Source organism: Mus musculus, chromosome 12, assembly GCF_000001635.26.
Source record: "Mus musculus strain C57BL/6J chromosome 12, GRCm38.p6 C57BL/6J".
Taxonomy (NCBI): Eukaryota; Metazoa; Chordata; class Mammalia; order Rodentia; family Muridae; genus Mus; species Mus musculus.
This window is the reverse complement of record NC_000078.6, coordinates 55,703,418-55,720,192: the sequence shown is the minus strand read 5'-3', so window position 1 is coordinate 55,720,192 and position 16,775 is coordinate 55,703,418. Positions and strand designations below refer to the sequence as shown.

The 16,775-nt window shown below is 37.8% G+C and overlaps 1 protein-coding gene across 12 annotated transcripts in view; it reads left to right on the top strand.

The window, feature by feature from the left end:
* The window catches only part of Ralgapa1 (Ral GTPase activating protein, alpha subunit 1), a 218,687-nt gene that overhangs the window by 101,382 nt on the left and 100,530 nt on the right, over positions 1-16,775 (top strand). For all 12 annotated transcript variants that reach the window (XR_003950070.1, XR_003950071.1, NM_001368814.1 and 9 more), the window contains 7 exons: positions 485-609; positions 1,884-2,100; positions 3,055-3,231; positions 7,407-7,559; positions 10,486-10,679; positions 11,101-11,199; positions 12,085-12,240. Coding sequence is in view for 10 of the 12 variants with exons in the window: in NM_001368814.1 (NP_001355743.1) it covers positions 485-609; positions 1,884-2,100; positions 3,055-3,231; positions 7,407-7,559; positions 10,486-10,679; positions 11,101-11,199; positions 12,085-12,240 (1,121 nt within the window). In the remaining 2 variants the exon portion in view is untranslated. The remainder of the gene's footprint in view (positions 1-484; positions 610-1,883; positions 2,101-3,054; positions 3,232-7,406; positions 7,560-10,485; positions 10,680-11,100; positions 11,200-12,084; positions 12,241-16,775) is intronic.

The following is a 16,775-nucleotide window of genomic DNA, read 5'->3' as shown; positions in this document are numbered from 1 at the left end:
AACTCTAAAAAAAGAAAAAAAAAATTATGTCAAATCATGAGATTTTTATTTACATCCATACTGAAGTATGTTTATGTCGTACTGAGATTTGCATGAATTGAAAGGATATATTCCTCACAATTATTCTCTGGGGAAAGAGGGAGCTTGTTAATTCTTAAGACTCTAAAGCAGCATAGAATAGGAAGAAAAATATACCAGTTTCTTTATAGGCAATATTAACCTGACTTCAACTAGTGCTTACCTCTAGCTTTCTTGCTGTTTAAGGTCATACTGAAGATTGACTAACATCTGCTTAGTTAAATAAAGTAAATACAATTTACTAATTCTTAAAAATTAAATCTGAAAGGAGGGAAATTATTCATTAGTGCATGTTTGGCAAATACTTGATATGGCAGAGGTACTTTATTTTGGATTACTTTTGTTTCAAATTTAGAAAATACAATTAAGTTGTTGCCCACTATATGTAGTTCTTTTTTGCTTCTAGTAAATAAAGAGGACACGAGCCCCAAACTGCCTCCTCTTAATAGTGAGACTGGTGGCAACAGCGCCAATGTTCCTGACCTGATGGATGAGTTTATCGCAGAGCGACTTCGAAGTGGCAATGCCTCGGTGAGCTCAAACTTAAAAAGTAGAAAACTAAAGGATGAGTATGATGTATATGTGGAGGTTTTTATTCCAATCTTCATTTTTTCCTGAAACTTAACTCTGACTTGTAAAGTTCTTAAAACATTTTAACATTGCTTATTTGGTATGTGTGTATGTGAAGGTGCATGTGTGCCACTGCATGCATGTAGAGGTCACATTAAGGAAGTGAGTTCTCTGCCTTTACCTGTCCATCAGCCTTCACAATCAGCACCTTCCCCTAACTATTGTTAGCTCTTAAAACATTTCAAAGCTGGACTTAGTGGTACACACTTCTACCTAGCTGCTCAGGAGGCTAAGGCAGGAGGATAGCTAGTTCAAGGCCTTGCCTGAGGTGCAATGTAATTTCAAGCCAACCTGTATAACTTAGTGTGACCCAGTCTTATAAAAAGTAGAAAGCAAGTTGACTATATTTCAGTGATAGAGCACTTGCCTGTCTACAAGTCCTTAGGTCAAATCTCCAGTGCGTGTGTGTGTGTAAAAATTTTAAAACTTTTTTTTTTTATTAAAAGGTATAAAACATTGAGACTTGTAGCTTTAACTGAAGAGATACTGTAATATCTATTAAAAGCTGTAAGCCATCACCTTCCCAGTGTAGTTCCCTTACTCTCTTTCCTAGGTTGGTACCACTTGCTAAATGTCAGTAGGAAAGAACATTGGAAGGCACTTGGCCCAACTCCCATAGTTTGAAAGCTTAAACAATTCAGATAACTCTGGAATCAGTGTTAAACTGTGCCTTTTACCTTAAATAGTAAATACCAGATGAAAAAAGAAGCTAATGAGCCTCTAGTCCTTAGGTGCAGAATTGCTGTTTAGAGGCTGTCATTCCCCATTTGGGTTTTAACTTGTCTATCACTATCTATTACTTTTCCTTTTATTTCCTTTTCTTTGAGGAACAATTATTTTAAAATCATAAAATGACATCTTTGCTGTCTTTGTATTTATTTTCTCATCTGTTTGCTTCATTGTTCCATTGTAAACTCTATTTTTCTTCTGATCACGAGCTTTAGACCCAGCACTGCCTCACCTGATATGTGGGTTTTTACTTTAAATAGAACTTCAATAGCTTAGGTGTCAGAGCCGTGTCATTACATGCTATTTAGATACTTCAGTAAGCATGTTTTTTCCTTTCCAACTGTGGTCCTAACTATCAGAATTTACTCTGAGGATTATCTTGAAAACTAAAGCTTTCAGGTGCTTAATTTAAAAATATTTTAAATGTAAAATGTTTCTTGTTTTAGACTATGACAAGAAGGGGGAGTAGTCCAGGCAGCCTTGAAATCCCGAAAGACCTCCCTGATATTCTAAACAAGCAGAACCAGATGCGGCCTGTTGATGACCCTGGTGTACCCTCCGAATGGACGTCTCCAGCCAGTGCAGGGAGCAGTGATCTCATGAGCTCAGATAGTCACTCGGATTCCTTCAGTGCCTTCCAGTGTGAGGGACGAAAATTTGACAGCAAGTATCTCTTACTGTTTGAGTATATGTTTTCTCTTGACTGCTTCCTGACTTGTGGATTGCGTAGCTTTCGCTTAGTTCTCCTTTGTTAGGTAGTTGTTACTGTATATTTTAGTTTCACTTTTTGGTAAAACACTGATGAAAGTTTTAGGGAATCATCTCAGGTTAAGACCATTTTATTTTGCTAAACACAGGGCATTTAAAGGAACCAGAACTACTGTCCATCATAAGATAAATTACATTTTTAAGACAAAAAAGTATGAAAATAAAAATGATTTAGAATGGTCTTAATATTAGAGTAAAGGGCCAGCCAGCATGAGTATGTGATGCTGTTACTTAATGGACTTGGATTTGACATCCATTGTCTACCCAGACTGTTCCTTGACCGTTCCTCCATGTTCAATTATCAGCAATTATTCTTTGTACCGTATGTCACTATATCATTATGCTGCTGAAGTTCTCTCTACTTTTAATATTCAGAGAATAAACTAGAAACAGAAATTTGGAAATCAAGTTTGTGAAGAGCAAGGGCATTGGTCTTCATGGATCATTGTATTTTTACTTCATTTATGGGGTAGTGGTATACTAACCCAAAGCTCAGACAGATAAGATTTTAAGAGAAAAGGAGGAGGAGGAAAAGGTGGGAAGGTGGAAGAAGAGGAAATAGAGGAGGAGGAAGAGAAGAAGAAAATGTATGTGCATGTGTATGAGAAGAGAGACAGAGATTTATAAAATACTTTAAAAGTAGTAACTGTAGTGGTGATGGAATATCATTGCCATTTTAAAATAATTATTGTTAATAATAAGCTGTGACAATCTTAGAAATGTTTGTAGTTGAAGTCTTCAACGTTTTACTGCTTCTTGCACTTGCGAGAATGTAATGCAGAGAGTAGCTTAGGGAGAATGAACGTGTGATTAGAGTTGTTGTAGAACTAGCATTTCTTCTTCCTACAGACTTTGGCTTCGGGACTGACATTGGGATCCCATCTTCTGCTGATGTGGATTTAGGTTCTGGCCATCATCAAAGCACTGAGGAGCAGGAAGTGGCCAGCCTAACTACGCTTCATTTAGATTCAGAAACAAGCAGCCTTAATCAGCAAGCCTTCTCTGCAGAAGTTGCAACCGTTACTGGTAAAGTAACTCAAGGGAATAGTTCTTAAGCTTGGCTTCTAGACTTCCAAAGCATCTGTGACGTTTCCACAGCCTGTATGGCCTACGGCTGTTTCGGTGGTTTTTTGTATTGTTGTTTTTGTTTTTATATCAACAGTGGACAAAACAAAACAAGTTAGTTTCTTGACAGTGTGAAGTACACAGAGGTAAGCATTGATGCACCCTAAGCATATGCCATAGATGAGAAGCAGTTATTAAATAGATAATCTAAAAGAAGAAAAAAATTACATCACTCTATTTTTTCCATTGTCATTCATAGTTAAGGTAGCTGTTTTACATTTATTACAGGAAATATAAAGCACTCTGCCAATAAGACATATTTGTTAATATACTAGAATTTTGTAGTTAAACAGAAAATTATCCTTTTCAGATATTTTTTTATTTTTTTTAAATGTGACCAAACCCAACTTTAATATAGCAAGTGGAGTCCTGGAACTGAGTCACATTAAACGCAGAATCGTGTATTGCAGGGGTAGTGTAGAAATTAAAATGAGCTGGGGGTTGTACTGTGTGTGTAGTAAACTTAGCCTACCAGTTCCAGCTGCACTCTGATGAAGCTCACTCAGTGGTTAGCCATTCTAGTTAGCAGTCATGAGGCATAGCCAATGATTCTAAGCATCATAATCTCTTGTAAAAGGGAGCCATTGCCCCTGTGAAAACTGGATTCTAATTCTAGTTCATTCAAAACATTAGGAAAGCTACTATGTTTTTCAAAGGTTATCCCAACGTGAAAGAAAATGTCACCGTACTTTTTTTTTTTTTAATGTTTCTGTATTTATCAAAAATAAAGTTCCAAGACTTAGGGAGATAATTCCATTGCTAAAGTCTTAGTTGAGTTGGATCTGAGTTTAGATAACAGAACCCTAGTAAAAGCCAGACTTGGCAGTCTATTCTTTCAATCCCAACTGCAGCAGTACTGAGACAAGGGATCCAGCTTGCTATCCAAAACAGGAAGCTCCAAGTTGAGCGAGAGTTGCGATCTCAAGTTAAAAGCTGGACAGCAGAAAAAGACACCCTCATATCAACAGTTTGGCCTTCCACGCTCCCATGGTGATGAGTGTACCTGCACACACATGGAATACACGCAGAAGTAAACAAGTGCCTTAAATGACTGGATGAATAATAGTTCCAAGCCAGTAAAAATCTAAAATTAAAACTTTTATATAGAGAGATAGGTTTCATGTTTATTTATGCCATCTTTTTTATGGTGACTTAACTTCTAAGTATACAACCTATATGTCCTGCATTGAATGACTGATCCTGTTACTCTATTGGGAGGTTTTATTAGGAATACTCATTTTAATCACCAACACTATCAGCAGTACAGGAGTAGTTAAAAACAGCTATGTTTTTGTTCCCAAATATAAAATTCATCAGAGAGTATAGCTCCATATGCCCAATAAACAAAACTGTTGAATATAATATTTTCTAATTCTCAAATTTGCTTGCATTATCACACTGTTAACTGTTTTATCAGAGAGATGTTAGTTGGCCTAAAATCTTTCCTTTTGTTTAATATGGAAGTTTTGAGATACCTCTAAAAAACCTAGTGAGAAGTATTGAACTATATAAGCTTACTCCATACAGTAGATATAAGCTTTATGCATGTTTGGAATGTGGCTGTCAGTATAAAAAGGTTGGTTTTTTTGGGGGGGGTGGGGGTGGGGGTTGTTGTTGTTTGTTTGTTTTTTACATTAAAAGGTTCTTTTAACAGGGAAAAACTTTAAGCCAACCATTATTGAATCACGTTAATACAATTAAAGGCCATACTCTGTGGTCATGCATCTCTCTATGAAGTGATTTTAAAATCTGAGATCTTAAGAGGAAATTAAGTGATGGTTAGGATGACTTATTGGGAACAAATGCAGGCCTGGCAGCCTGGGTTGGAACCCAGAAATATACATGGTGGCGGAAGAGACCAACACCTGCAAGTTGTCCTCTAACTACCACTCATATCCTGTGGTCACTGGACACACACACACACAGACACACACAGTAAATCTGAAATGTCCAATGTGTTTTTATGAAATAAGATAATACATGGAGATAAAGGAAATAGGTTTGTTTTTTAAAATATTTGATGAAAATATTGATGTCTCTTGTCATATGTTGCAGTTTCTGGTAAGTGTTCAGGTGCTGATTTCCCACATGCCTTTGTGTGACAGAGCTTACGCCAAGCTTCGGAGTCCTCAGGCTTGTGCAGCTGTCTTGGTATAGGACTTTTTCTTGTATTTCAAATAAAAGGAACATGCCACCTAATTAATAATGTAACTCCACCTAGGGTTAATAGTTAACTAGTTATAATTATTGTACTGATTTGTGTATGTCATTATGATGCATATACCATAGTTCTTTATATATCTTTTTAGGCATTTATTGTGCTACTTTAAAAATTACTCAAGTGATATGTGAAATCCCACTTGTGGAAAATAAATACAAATGTGTAACTTGAATTGGTTTTTGCTTCACTGTATAGAAAGCGGTTTTATAAGCAGAAAGGGTTTTATAATTATTAGGAATAGAACATTGTTATTTCTGATCTGGGAAGAAGTTGACCTTGAGAAGAGGAACTGCTGTTATATGTAACTTGCGTTTAGTACCACTGGGTGCTGGTCTGTAGCTACCAGTGCAGCGATACATAAGGAGTGGCAAGCCTGTGCTTGTACTCTACAGAGGGGTATTTCAGACTGAGCAGGTATGTTCAAGTCAGTATGATAGTGGTATAATGTGAAGATATTAAAGTCAGCCAGTCCATAGAATGGGGACTTACGTTAGTAAGGTCAGAAGTAGGCTTCACTAGGAAACAGTGTCTAAGCTAGTGGTTCGAAACCTTCCTAATGCTGCAACCCTTTAATAAGGTTCTTCATGTTGTGGTGGCCCTCAACCATAAAATTATTTTGTTGCTGTTTTATAACTGTACTTTTTCTGCTGTTACGAGTCATAATGTAAATATCTGATATGCAGGATATCTGATATGTGACCCTTGTGAAAAGCTAGTTCAGCCACCAAAAGGGTCCTGACTCACAAATTAAGAACCACCAATTAAAACAAAAGTTTAATCAGGATTCTGTGCAAACTAGAAAAAAAAATGAAAAGCCTAGATTATGATGATCTGTTTATAAATCATAATTTATATAAAAATATAATTATTTGGCTAGAATACAAAAATTGTATTCAGATTATAGAGTTGTACTAGAATAACAAGGACACCTGAACACTAAGAAACTGGAAAGTTTGATGAAGTCAATGAGAAGACTTGGCTGATGTTTGTTTGTGGGACAGAGTCTCAGGGTGTAGACCAGGATAACCTTGAATTTATGCTCATCCTGCCTTAGTAATCCACGTACAGGATTACAACAGAAGCCACCATACCTAGCAGTTTGCAAAATTTTTGATTGTTTGGTCCTTCTCTGTGGCAGCTTTTCCTGGTGGATATGTCTTCACAATTATTTGTTTATGCTGTAAATGTGTGTGCATGGTGAGCCACGGCGCGTCAGGGTCAGAGGAGGGTTTACCAGGGTCCCTTGCCTCCTTCTGTCCTCATGGAGCTTCTAGGGATCCATGAAGCTTAACTCACTGGGCCATCTTGCTGGCCCTATTTGTGTGCATATTTTAAAGACAAGGTTTCATTAAGACCAGCTCAGCCTCAGACTGGTTATGTAGCTAATGATGGCAGCCTTGAACTTCTGACCTTCTTGACACCTCAGTGCTGGACTTATAGGCATATGTGTTGTGTGTGTGCCTTTAAAGGATTTTAGCTGAGGGGGTAATCCGACTGCATTTTTATGAGTTTTTGATGTTTTGTGAGCATGCATTGGTAGGAAAGAATAGAGATGAAGAATATTCCCTTCACTATTGACTTTTCCCAGTTTCAAGTGAGAGTAAAACAACAGCAGTGATTATAAGAGTTTCTATAGTGAGGCCAAGAATACCAGTTGTCAGTGTCACTCATGGTTTCTGGACCTATGTTAGTCCAGTGCTAGACAAATATTGTGATTTTGTTGACAACTTTGGACATTATAACCTGTTTTGTCTTCTGATGTTTTAAAATTATGTCTTATTAGTATTTGAAATATTGTCTTAGGTAAGATACTGAATACATTCTTCACAGTGACGGTATGAAATTATCTTTCCAGGTTCAGAAAGTGCTTCCCCCGTTCATTCAGCTCTGGGATCCAGGTCGCAGACCCCCTCCCCATCTACACTGAGCAGAGCTCACATAGAACAGAAGGACCTACAGCTCGATGAGAAGCTCCACCACTCTGTTCTTCAGACGCCGGATGACCTAGGCAATGCTTGATATTTCTGGGTTTTGAGAGTACTAGTGTCAGAAGAACTTAAATAATTAAAATGTTTACTGTTATTATGTATACTTATCTTAAGTCTTTGACTTTTCTAAGTCTTCTGTTGTTTTTCTTGCCCTTGAAATGGCTATTATTAAAATAACTGCTTTTTAAATATTTTTTCTTATTTTTAATAGCTGTATCACTAATGATTATACTATTTTGTATTTTAATTTATTGATAGGATATTTATTCTCTTCCTTTCCTTCTCCCTCCCCACCCCCTTTTTCACTCCCTCTATTTATTTATTTATTTATTTATTTATGTATTTATTTATGTATTTATTTATGTATTTATTTATTTTTAGTCAGGGGCTCACTATGTAGCGCTGGCTGGCCTGGCCCAGAACTCAGAGATCTGCTGCCTCTTCCTCACAATTGCTGGAAGTAAAAGACCGGGTGTTTGACTTGTAGATTGGCCCCTACTTCTCCTGCCTCAGTTTCCTCAGTGCTGGGATTATGTGTGTACTCACCATGCTTCAAGTCTCTTAATATTGTACTTGAGTATTTTGCTCACTCACAGGAGGAAGTAGCATCATTACTGTTTCTCAGTCAAGCTTTCAGTAAAACAATCTTGTTACATTAGTAATTTTATCTATACTTTGTTTTCAGTGCATGTAACAGAAATGCTGAATGGTATAAAACGTGTCAAATAAATACTTGGCACAGTTTCTAAAATCTGTCTAGGTCATAGTTGAGAAGATATTTATGTCACATGTCACATTTACCAAAGGAAGAAATGAAAGCTGTATAACTCCTGGGGTACTTTTTTCCCCCGCTCTATGCATCATAATTATTTTATTTTTCCATATTTTGTTGATATTCTTTTATTATTGTTTTGTTGTTGTTGAAAATAGATTGTTCTTTCATAAAATACATCTGAACTACAATTTTCCCTCCCTCCATTCCCCCAGCTCTCCTCCCTTCATCCCTTTCCCCCACATCTATTCCCTCTTCAGAAAAGAACAGGCCTCCAAGAGACACCCAAACAGGACAAGATACAGTAACATAAGGCAAAAGCCCTCATATCAAGGCTGGACAAGGCGAACCAGTAGGAGGAAAAGAGTCTCAGCAGCAGGCAAAAGAGTCAGAGACACACCTGTACCCACTGTTAGGATTCCCACAAGAACACCAAAATACAGCCATAATATACACACAGAGCACCTAGTGTCTGTCAGTTCAGGCCCCATGCTTGGTGCTTCAGTTCTGTGAGCCCATATGGTCCCTGCTTAGTTGACTCAGTGGGCCCTGTTAGTCTGGTGTCATCTGTCTCTTCTGATTCCTACAATCTTTTTACCTCATCTCTAAGGGTGAAAATTCAGTAGAGACCTCCAATTTAGACTCTCTGTATAAGGTCTGGCTGTGGGTCTTAGCATCTGTTCCCTTCTGTTGTCAGAGGAAGCCTCTTTGATGACAGCTAGACAGGACACCAGTAGCAGAATATGATTAGGAATCATTTCATTGATTCTTTCTTTCAGTTGTGTTTGGTTCTACTATAAGTCTGGCCTACCCAGTCTCCTGCTCCTGGCCATCTAGGCAGTATAGGGCATGAGTTCCCTTTCATGGAGTGGTCCTCGAGTTAAAACAAACATTGGTTGGCCATTCCCATAAGTTGTGTACCATCATTGCCCCAGTACATATTGCAGGCAGGACAGATTGCAGGTTGAGTGTTTTGTGGCTGGTTGGTGTCAAGGTTTCTCTTTCTTTGCCTCCAGAGTACCTTCTTATGCCAAAGCATCTAGAGCATAGAGATCCAAGCTCCTTGGAGGCACCAGTTCAACCGCTCTGCATTCAATGAGTTAAATGAATGCTATCCTCATTCATGGGTCCTGCTGTCAGTTTTCAGAGTGACTGTCTGTCCTAGCATCACCCTAGGTTATTTAGGGATCTCCAGAGGACCTCCCTTGGCCAGCAACTCAACTGAAAGTAACCCAGTCCCACCACTGGAAGAAAGCCTTGCCTGGCTACAAAAGATGGCCAGTTCTTAATCCATATCCTTCATTTCCAGGAGTCTTCACTAGATTTACCCTCAAAAGTTTGCACTGCACTAGGTTTGCACACTGCCTCCCATATCCCCTGACTCTAGCTGTCTCTCCTTCCACCCACCCAGTCCTCCACCACCACCACCACCACCACCACCACCACCACCACCACCACCACCACCACCACCACCGCTGCCGCTGCCTGATCCCTTCTTGCCCCAGTCCACCTGCAAAATCTATTTTAAATCTCCTTCTCAGGGAGGTGCGTGCATTCTCCCTACATTAAAGGGCTCATTCCTTAATGTGCAGTTATATAACTCTAAGTTTCTGCTTTGTGAATTATTGGGACCTTTAAGATTTTTTTGTATTCAGTTTTTCCTCTATTTGGAGGAAAATTTTAAATGACAAAGCAGTTAACAGGACTAGTTTTTTTAAAAATCCACATGTAAGTTTTATCAGGCTGTTACCACTTTACTGGTTTTTATCTTTGTGCTTATAAAATTGATATTTATGTCCAACTTGCATTTTTCTGTCACAGGCTAGCAAGATGGCCCAGCTGATAAAAGTACTTGTAGCACAAGCCCCAGCACCTGCATTCAATCCCAGGACGCACACACACATACACATGAACTGATTAATTAGTTTCTGGTTTTGACAGCTTCACAGTAAGTGGTAGCTGAATAATATTTTTTTTCAGTAAATCTTAATAAAAACCCTATGAATAAGAAATCATTATCAACATAGAAAATTATGAATTGGTAAGTTATTGGATATTATCAAAAAACCTACATTTACATTTCTTATATCTATCTCTCTTGTAGATATTAAAGATGATTCACTTACATTGGCTCTTTTAGGTACTGACACTATTTTGTTATTTTTTTTCCATAGAAATCAGTGAATTTCCATCTGAATGTTGTAGCGTGATGGCAGGAGGTACTCTCACTGGGTGGCATGCTGATGTTGCTACTGTTATGTGGCGCAGAATGCTGGGCATTTTGGGAGATGTCAATGCTATTATGGATCCTGAAATACATGCTCAAGTTTTTGATTACCTCTGTGAACTTTGGCAGAATCTAGCCAAGGTAAGAAAGAAAATAAAAGCTCTGAAAGGAGAAAAATAAAGTATTAGTAAGTAGTAGGCTGGATACGGTGGTTTAACACCTATAATTGGAGCACTGAGGCAGGGGAATCGGGAGGTAGATGCCATGTTGAGTTACATGGCAGGTTCCAGGCCAGCCTGGTCTATCCTGTCTCAAGAAACAACACTAAGCACTTCCCCTGCTCCTCACCCCACCACACAAAAAAGAAGAACAGGCCTTTGGGAACATAGTTACAACTTGATCATGCTTTGAATTAAAAGAGTGCTCAGCATTTGGCTATAATTAGCCATAATGAAATAAGTCATTATGGTGAAGACAGGATTCAGCTTCTGTTTAAGGTAAAACAACTGGAAGAGGAAATAGTTTTATTACATGTCTGTTACCTTTTATTTGAAAATTATAGATCAGAGATAACCTTGGCATTTCAGCTGACAACCTGACTTCCCCTTCTCCACCCGTCCTGATTCCTCCACTAAGAATTCTTACACCTTGGCTTTTTAAGGTAAGCTTGGTATATAAAACAGTAATATGTTTTTCTTTTAATAAGTTAGTTTTCAACATTGATAGAAATTTAATAATAAACCAGGCAGTGGTGGCGCATGCCTTTATCTCAGCACTTGGGAGGCAGAGGCAGAGGCAGGCGGATTTCTGAGTTTGAGGCCAGCCTGGTCTTCAGAGTGAGTTCCAGGACAGCCAGGGCTACACAGAGAAACCCTGTCTCAAGAAAAAAAAAAAAAAAAAAGAAAAGAAAAAAGAAATTTAACAATAACTTAACAATTATTTGGTCTTCAAGCACACTTAGTTTCTAACTAGTATCTTTAAGAAATGGTTAGGTATTACATAAAGAGGAGAGGTAGGCATAGCAGAACTATTTTATTTACTTAATTAAGCAAAAATAAATGAAAAAAGTATGTCTTAAATGTTTTCAAATGTATTTATTTATTTTTATTCATTTCCCCCTATTAAGGAGCTAACCCATGGACTGCCTGTGCTGAGCAAGTGCTATAGCACTGAGCCATACCCACCTTTCTAGAATAGTCTATCTTCATTCATAAATATATTCATATTATATATTCATATATAACATTCATAGTATGTATATATATATTATTTTAAATAAAAAATAAAGTGAGAACTGTACTTTTAGAGATTTCTTTTTAACTATTATTTGATGTTTGGTCTATTTTTTAAAGTGAAATACCTGTGATTAATCATATGTATATTCAATCATTTCAGATAATAGTAGCTTCCCTAGTACTGACTTCTAGTTCATTAGTGAAATTGGACCAACATAGAAATATATGAAAACAGCTATTGCTTACTTATTCAATTGTTTAAATATTTACATTATTTGGCTTTAGTATTAAAATTGATTTCTTAATTTTAGGCAACCATGTTGACTGATAAGTATAAACAAGGTAAATTACATGCATATAAACTTATTTGTAATACAATGAAGAGAAGACAAGATGTATCTCCAAATAGAGATTTTTTAACACATTTCTACAATATAATGCATTGTGGATTGCTTCATATTGACCAGGTAAATATATATGCCTTCTAAAACGTTGTTTAATCAGTTGTGACAGTATCAGTTTTCAACTTTACAAAAATTAGAATCACCTAGGAGGTTGGCCTTTGAGCATGTCTGAAGAATTGTCTTGATTGAGGTAGGAAGACCTGCACAGTGTAAGTGGGCTCCATTTCCTATGCAGAAGGTCCTGGACTGTGTAAGAGTAGAGACAGCAAGCTGAGAACTCCCTGAATACATTCATTGCTCTCTTCTGTCTGTGCATATAATGTGACCAACTGCTTCAAGTTCTTCTCTTTATGACTTCCTTTATAACCTGGAGCTGATCCCCTGCAGTGATAGACTATAGCCTGAAGCCACGAGTTAAAGTTGTTTTGGATAACATCGTATTTTATCATAACAACATGAAAGGAATCTAAGATATCAGTTTTCAATTCTGTTTAATTTATACTTTTTAAGATTTAGAATTAAAACTGTTCTTCATATGTAGTGAGTTATATATATCGTTCACTTTCACTTTATGACCTTTTTTATTCTTGAAAGGTAATAGAAAACACACTACTTAAGGGACTGATTGCAGTGTTCTTTTAAATGCACAGAATAAGAAAGAATATTAAAAGCAGTAAGGGAAAAAGGTCAAAAAACATAAAGACAGATCTATCAGAATTATACCAGACTTCTCACCAGAGACTCTAAATGCCAGAAGACCCTGGGCAGATGCCATACAGACCCTAAGAGAACACAAATGCCAGCCCAGCAAAACTCTCAATCACCATAGATGGAGAAACCAAGAAATTCCATGACAAAACCAAATTTACACAATATATTTCCGCAAATCCAGCTCTACAAAGGATAATAGATGGAAAACTCCAACACAAGGAGGGAAACTGCACCCAAGAAAAAGCAAGAAATTAATCTTACAACAAACCCAAAAGAAGATAGCCACACAAACATAATTCTATCTCTAACAACAAAAATAACAGGAAGCAACAGTCATTGTTCCTTAATATCTCCTAATGTCAATGGACTCAATTCCCCAATAAAAAGACATAGACTCTCAGCTTCCACATTATACTAACCACTTTACTTTTCACTTTTTGAAGAAATTAAACTATCCTTTGCTTAGGTTGGTTTTCTCTTAATATTCCAATGTGTCTATTTTATAATGGACTCTTACTTGAGGCATATGAATTTGCTCACCTTTTCATGGAGCCGTGATTAGGTTTATTCTGCTCTAAAGTTTATCTCATATTTTCTTAGTACTAAGTTACATTGCCATAATTATAATTCAATTAACTTGGCAGCTGTATCATTTGTAATGAGTAATCACAAATAGGAGTCTAGGACACATATTTTAGGGGTTTGATCTTAGTTAGAAAACTAAAAAGTGGAAGATTTCAGTCTCATTATAATTTGGTTAAGTGTCACTAATGAGTTAGTTGGAAAGCACTAATATTCAAAGTTAATAGTCATATTTCTTTCTGAGCAATGAGAAAACTTTATTAATTTAAAAATAATTATAATGTCCTAACTCTATAAGCATATCTCAGATACAATTACATCCTTATTACTACAAAACTCGAGTTTCTTTTTAAGATGAGTCACATTCAGTGGTAGGAAGACTGGTGGGCAAGGAGAAGAGCTGCCACTGAGTAGGCAATGACAAGAGAAAATCACAAGGGAAATATGGTCAAAAGCACTGCATCTTTCCTAGTAAATTTCAAACCATAATGCCATATAAGATATTCATTTAAGGGCTCAGGTTCCTTCCAGAACCCTGTCCCAACACCGAGAGTAACTGGGATTAGCGGGACCCAGGCACTCAGGAACTCTGCAAGACCAGTGGCTTGGGTTCTTTCCAAGCTGTCTGAGCCAGTGCCCTGAGCAGACCTTGGGCGCAAACTCTGCAGCCAGTTCCACAACACCCAGAGTCAGCTCCACTCCCAGGCAGTCTAACACGCCCAGGATCATAGGATCACAGAATCACAGGATCACAGAGACAGCCTGACTCTAATGAGTTCTGGCACAACCAAGATCACAGGAAGGACAGGCTCCAGTCAGACATAGCCAAGGCAGGTAGCACTAGAAATAACCAGATGGCAGGAGGCAAGCATAAGAACATAAGCAATAGAAACCAAGGTTACTTGGCATCATCAGAACCCAATTCTCCCAACATAGCAAGTTCTGGATACCATAACACAGTGGAAAAGCAAGAGTCAGATCTAAAATCACTTCTTATAATAATGATAGAGGACTTTAAGAAGGATATAAATAACTCCCTTAAAGATATACAGGAGAACACAAGTAAACAGCTAGAAGCCCTTAAAGAGGAAACATAAAAAATCCCTTAAAGAATTACAGGAAAACACAATCAAACAGGCAAAGGAAAGGAACGAAACCATCCAGGATCTAAAATTGGAACTAGAAACAATAAAGAAATCACAAAGGAAGACAACCTAGGAAAGAGATCAGGAGTCATAAATGCAAGCATCACCAATAGAATACAAGAGATAGAAGAGAGAATCTCAGGTGCAGAAGATACCATAGAAAACACTGACACAACAGTGAAAGAAAATGCAAAAAGCTAGAAGCTCCTAACCCAAAACATCCAGGAAATCCAGGATTCAATGAGAAGACCAAACCTAAGGATAATAGGTATAGAAGAGAGCGAAGATTTTCACCTGAAAGGGACAGTAAATTTCTTCACCAAAATTATAGAAGAAAACTTCTCTAACCTAAAGAAAGAATTGCTCATGAACATACAAGAAGCCTACAGACCTCCAAATAGACTGGACCAGAAAAGAAATTCCTCCCGTCATATAATAATCAAAACACCAAATGCACTAAACAAAGAAAGAATTTTAAAAGCAGTAAGGGGAAAAGGTTAAGTAGCATATGAAGGCAGACCTATCAGAATTACACCAGACTTCTCACCAGAGACTATGAAAGCTAGAAGATCCTGGGCAGGTGTCATACAGACCCTAAGAGAACACAAATGCCAGCCCAGGCTACTATACCCAGCCAAACTCTCACTCACCATCGATGGAGAAAACAAGATATTCCATGACAGTATGTTTCCACGAATCCAGCCCTACAAAGGATAATAGATGGAAAACACCAACACAAGGAGTGAATCTACACCCTAGAAGAAGCAAGAAAGTAATCTTTCAACAAACCCACACAAACGTAATTCTGCCTCTAACAACAAAAATAACAGGAAGTATCAATCACTTTTCCTTAATCTCTTAATATGAAAATTAATAATACCCTTCATATCCTAATCGATTGAAATTCAAAAATGTAAGGAATTAGATATTTCTTGGCTACCATCCAGTGGTCTCTCTAATTTGGTAATTGGAGAAATATGTCCAATATTGTACAATCCATATACGCTTTTGTCTTGTTTGCACATGACAGGGTCTTGCTGTGTGCCACATACTGGTCTTGAAATCATGCTTCTCCTATCTTAGCCTCTCTATTAGTAGGATTGTTTATTTGATGTTTTTACACTATACTATGGTTTTCAGAACAGCTTACTTGTAGCCTCCCTCAGCCCTGAAGTAGGCTGATCCAGACTTTGACCTTGTGGCCACTGAGAAGGAAATTACCTAAGGTAGAGCCTTCTGACCTAGATGACTGTTTTGTTCTGCCAGCTGCCACTGCTCTCTCCAAGACACTGCTACGTGCTGAGAAGCACCTGATACATCCTCAGGAACATCCTATTCTGCACATCACCTATAGGCTGGCTCCAGACACCAAGAATGGACTGGCGGGGGATGGGCCTTCCCCCCTTTTATAAGCACACTCTCTTAGTAAACGGAGAGCCTTGAACAGAATCATGTCTTGGCTCCATTAACCTCTCGCCATCTAAGTCTCTTTCAGCCCCAGCCCTGCCTCCCTGGTGTACCCGGTCCTTGTAAGCCGCAGGCTGGCATACAACACTTACTTATTTCAAAATTATTCACACAGCCAAAAGAAACGTAGACAATTAATTTTTGAGGTAGCTTGTAAGAGAACAGCAAAGAGTGAGACTGAAAGCTTTGCTTGACATTTATAATTACTGTATCAATTTTGAAGAAGAGGACTTTATAAGTTACTCTTATTCTGAGATGAATGCTTTTCAAAATCATCACAGCCAATGAACCAGAATCTTACCCTCACCTAACGTCTGTGCCACCCTCCAAGCAGAACCATTCTTCATTGAAACAGTTGATGAATGACTTCATGGATAGACTGGTCTCAATACACACATTAAATGAGTGTAATCTGATCCCTATGGGCTGAGAATGACGACAATCACTCAAGTCAAATAGCTTTGACCATAGCAGGAAATCTGTATCCAAAAATCATGCCTATAATTCATTCCTTGGCGCAGCAGAACTGTAGTTTAGCTACTATGGAGGTAAAATCCTTTGGTGAGGTGAGGGACATCGAAGTACAGCCTTACTACAATGAACTCCAGTGTCCAAAAATTGTTCTTATTTTGGGTTTGAACCACAGTAAGAGCCAAGATTTTAAGCTCTACTAAAAACAAAACAAACATACAA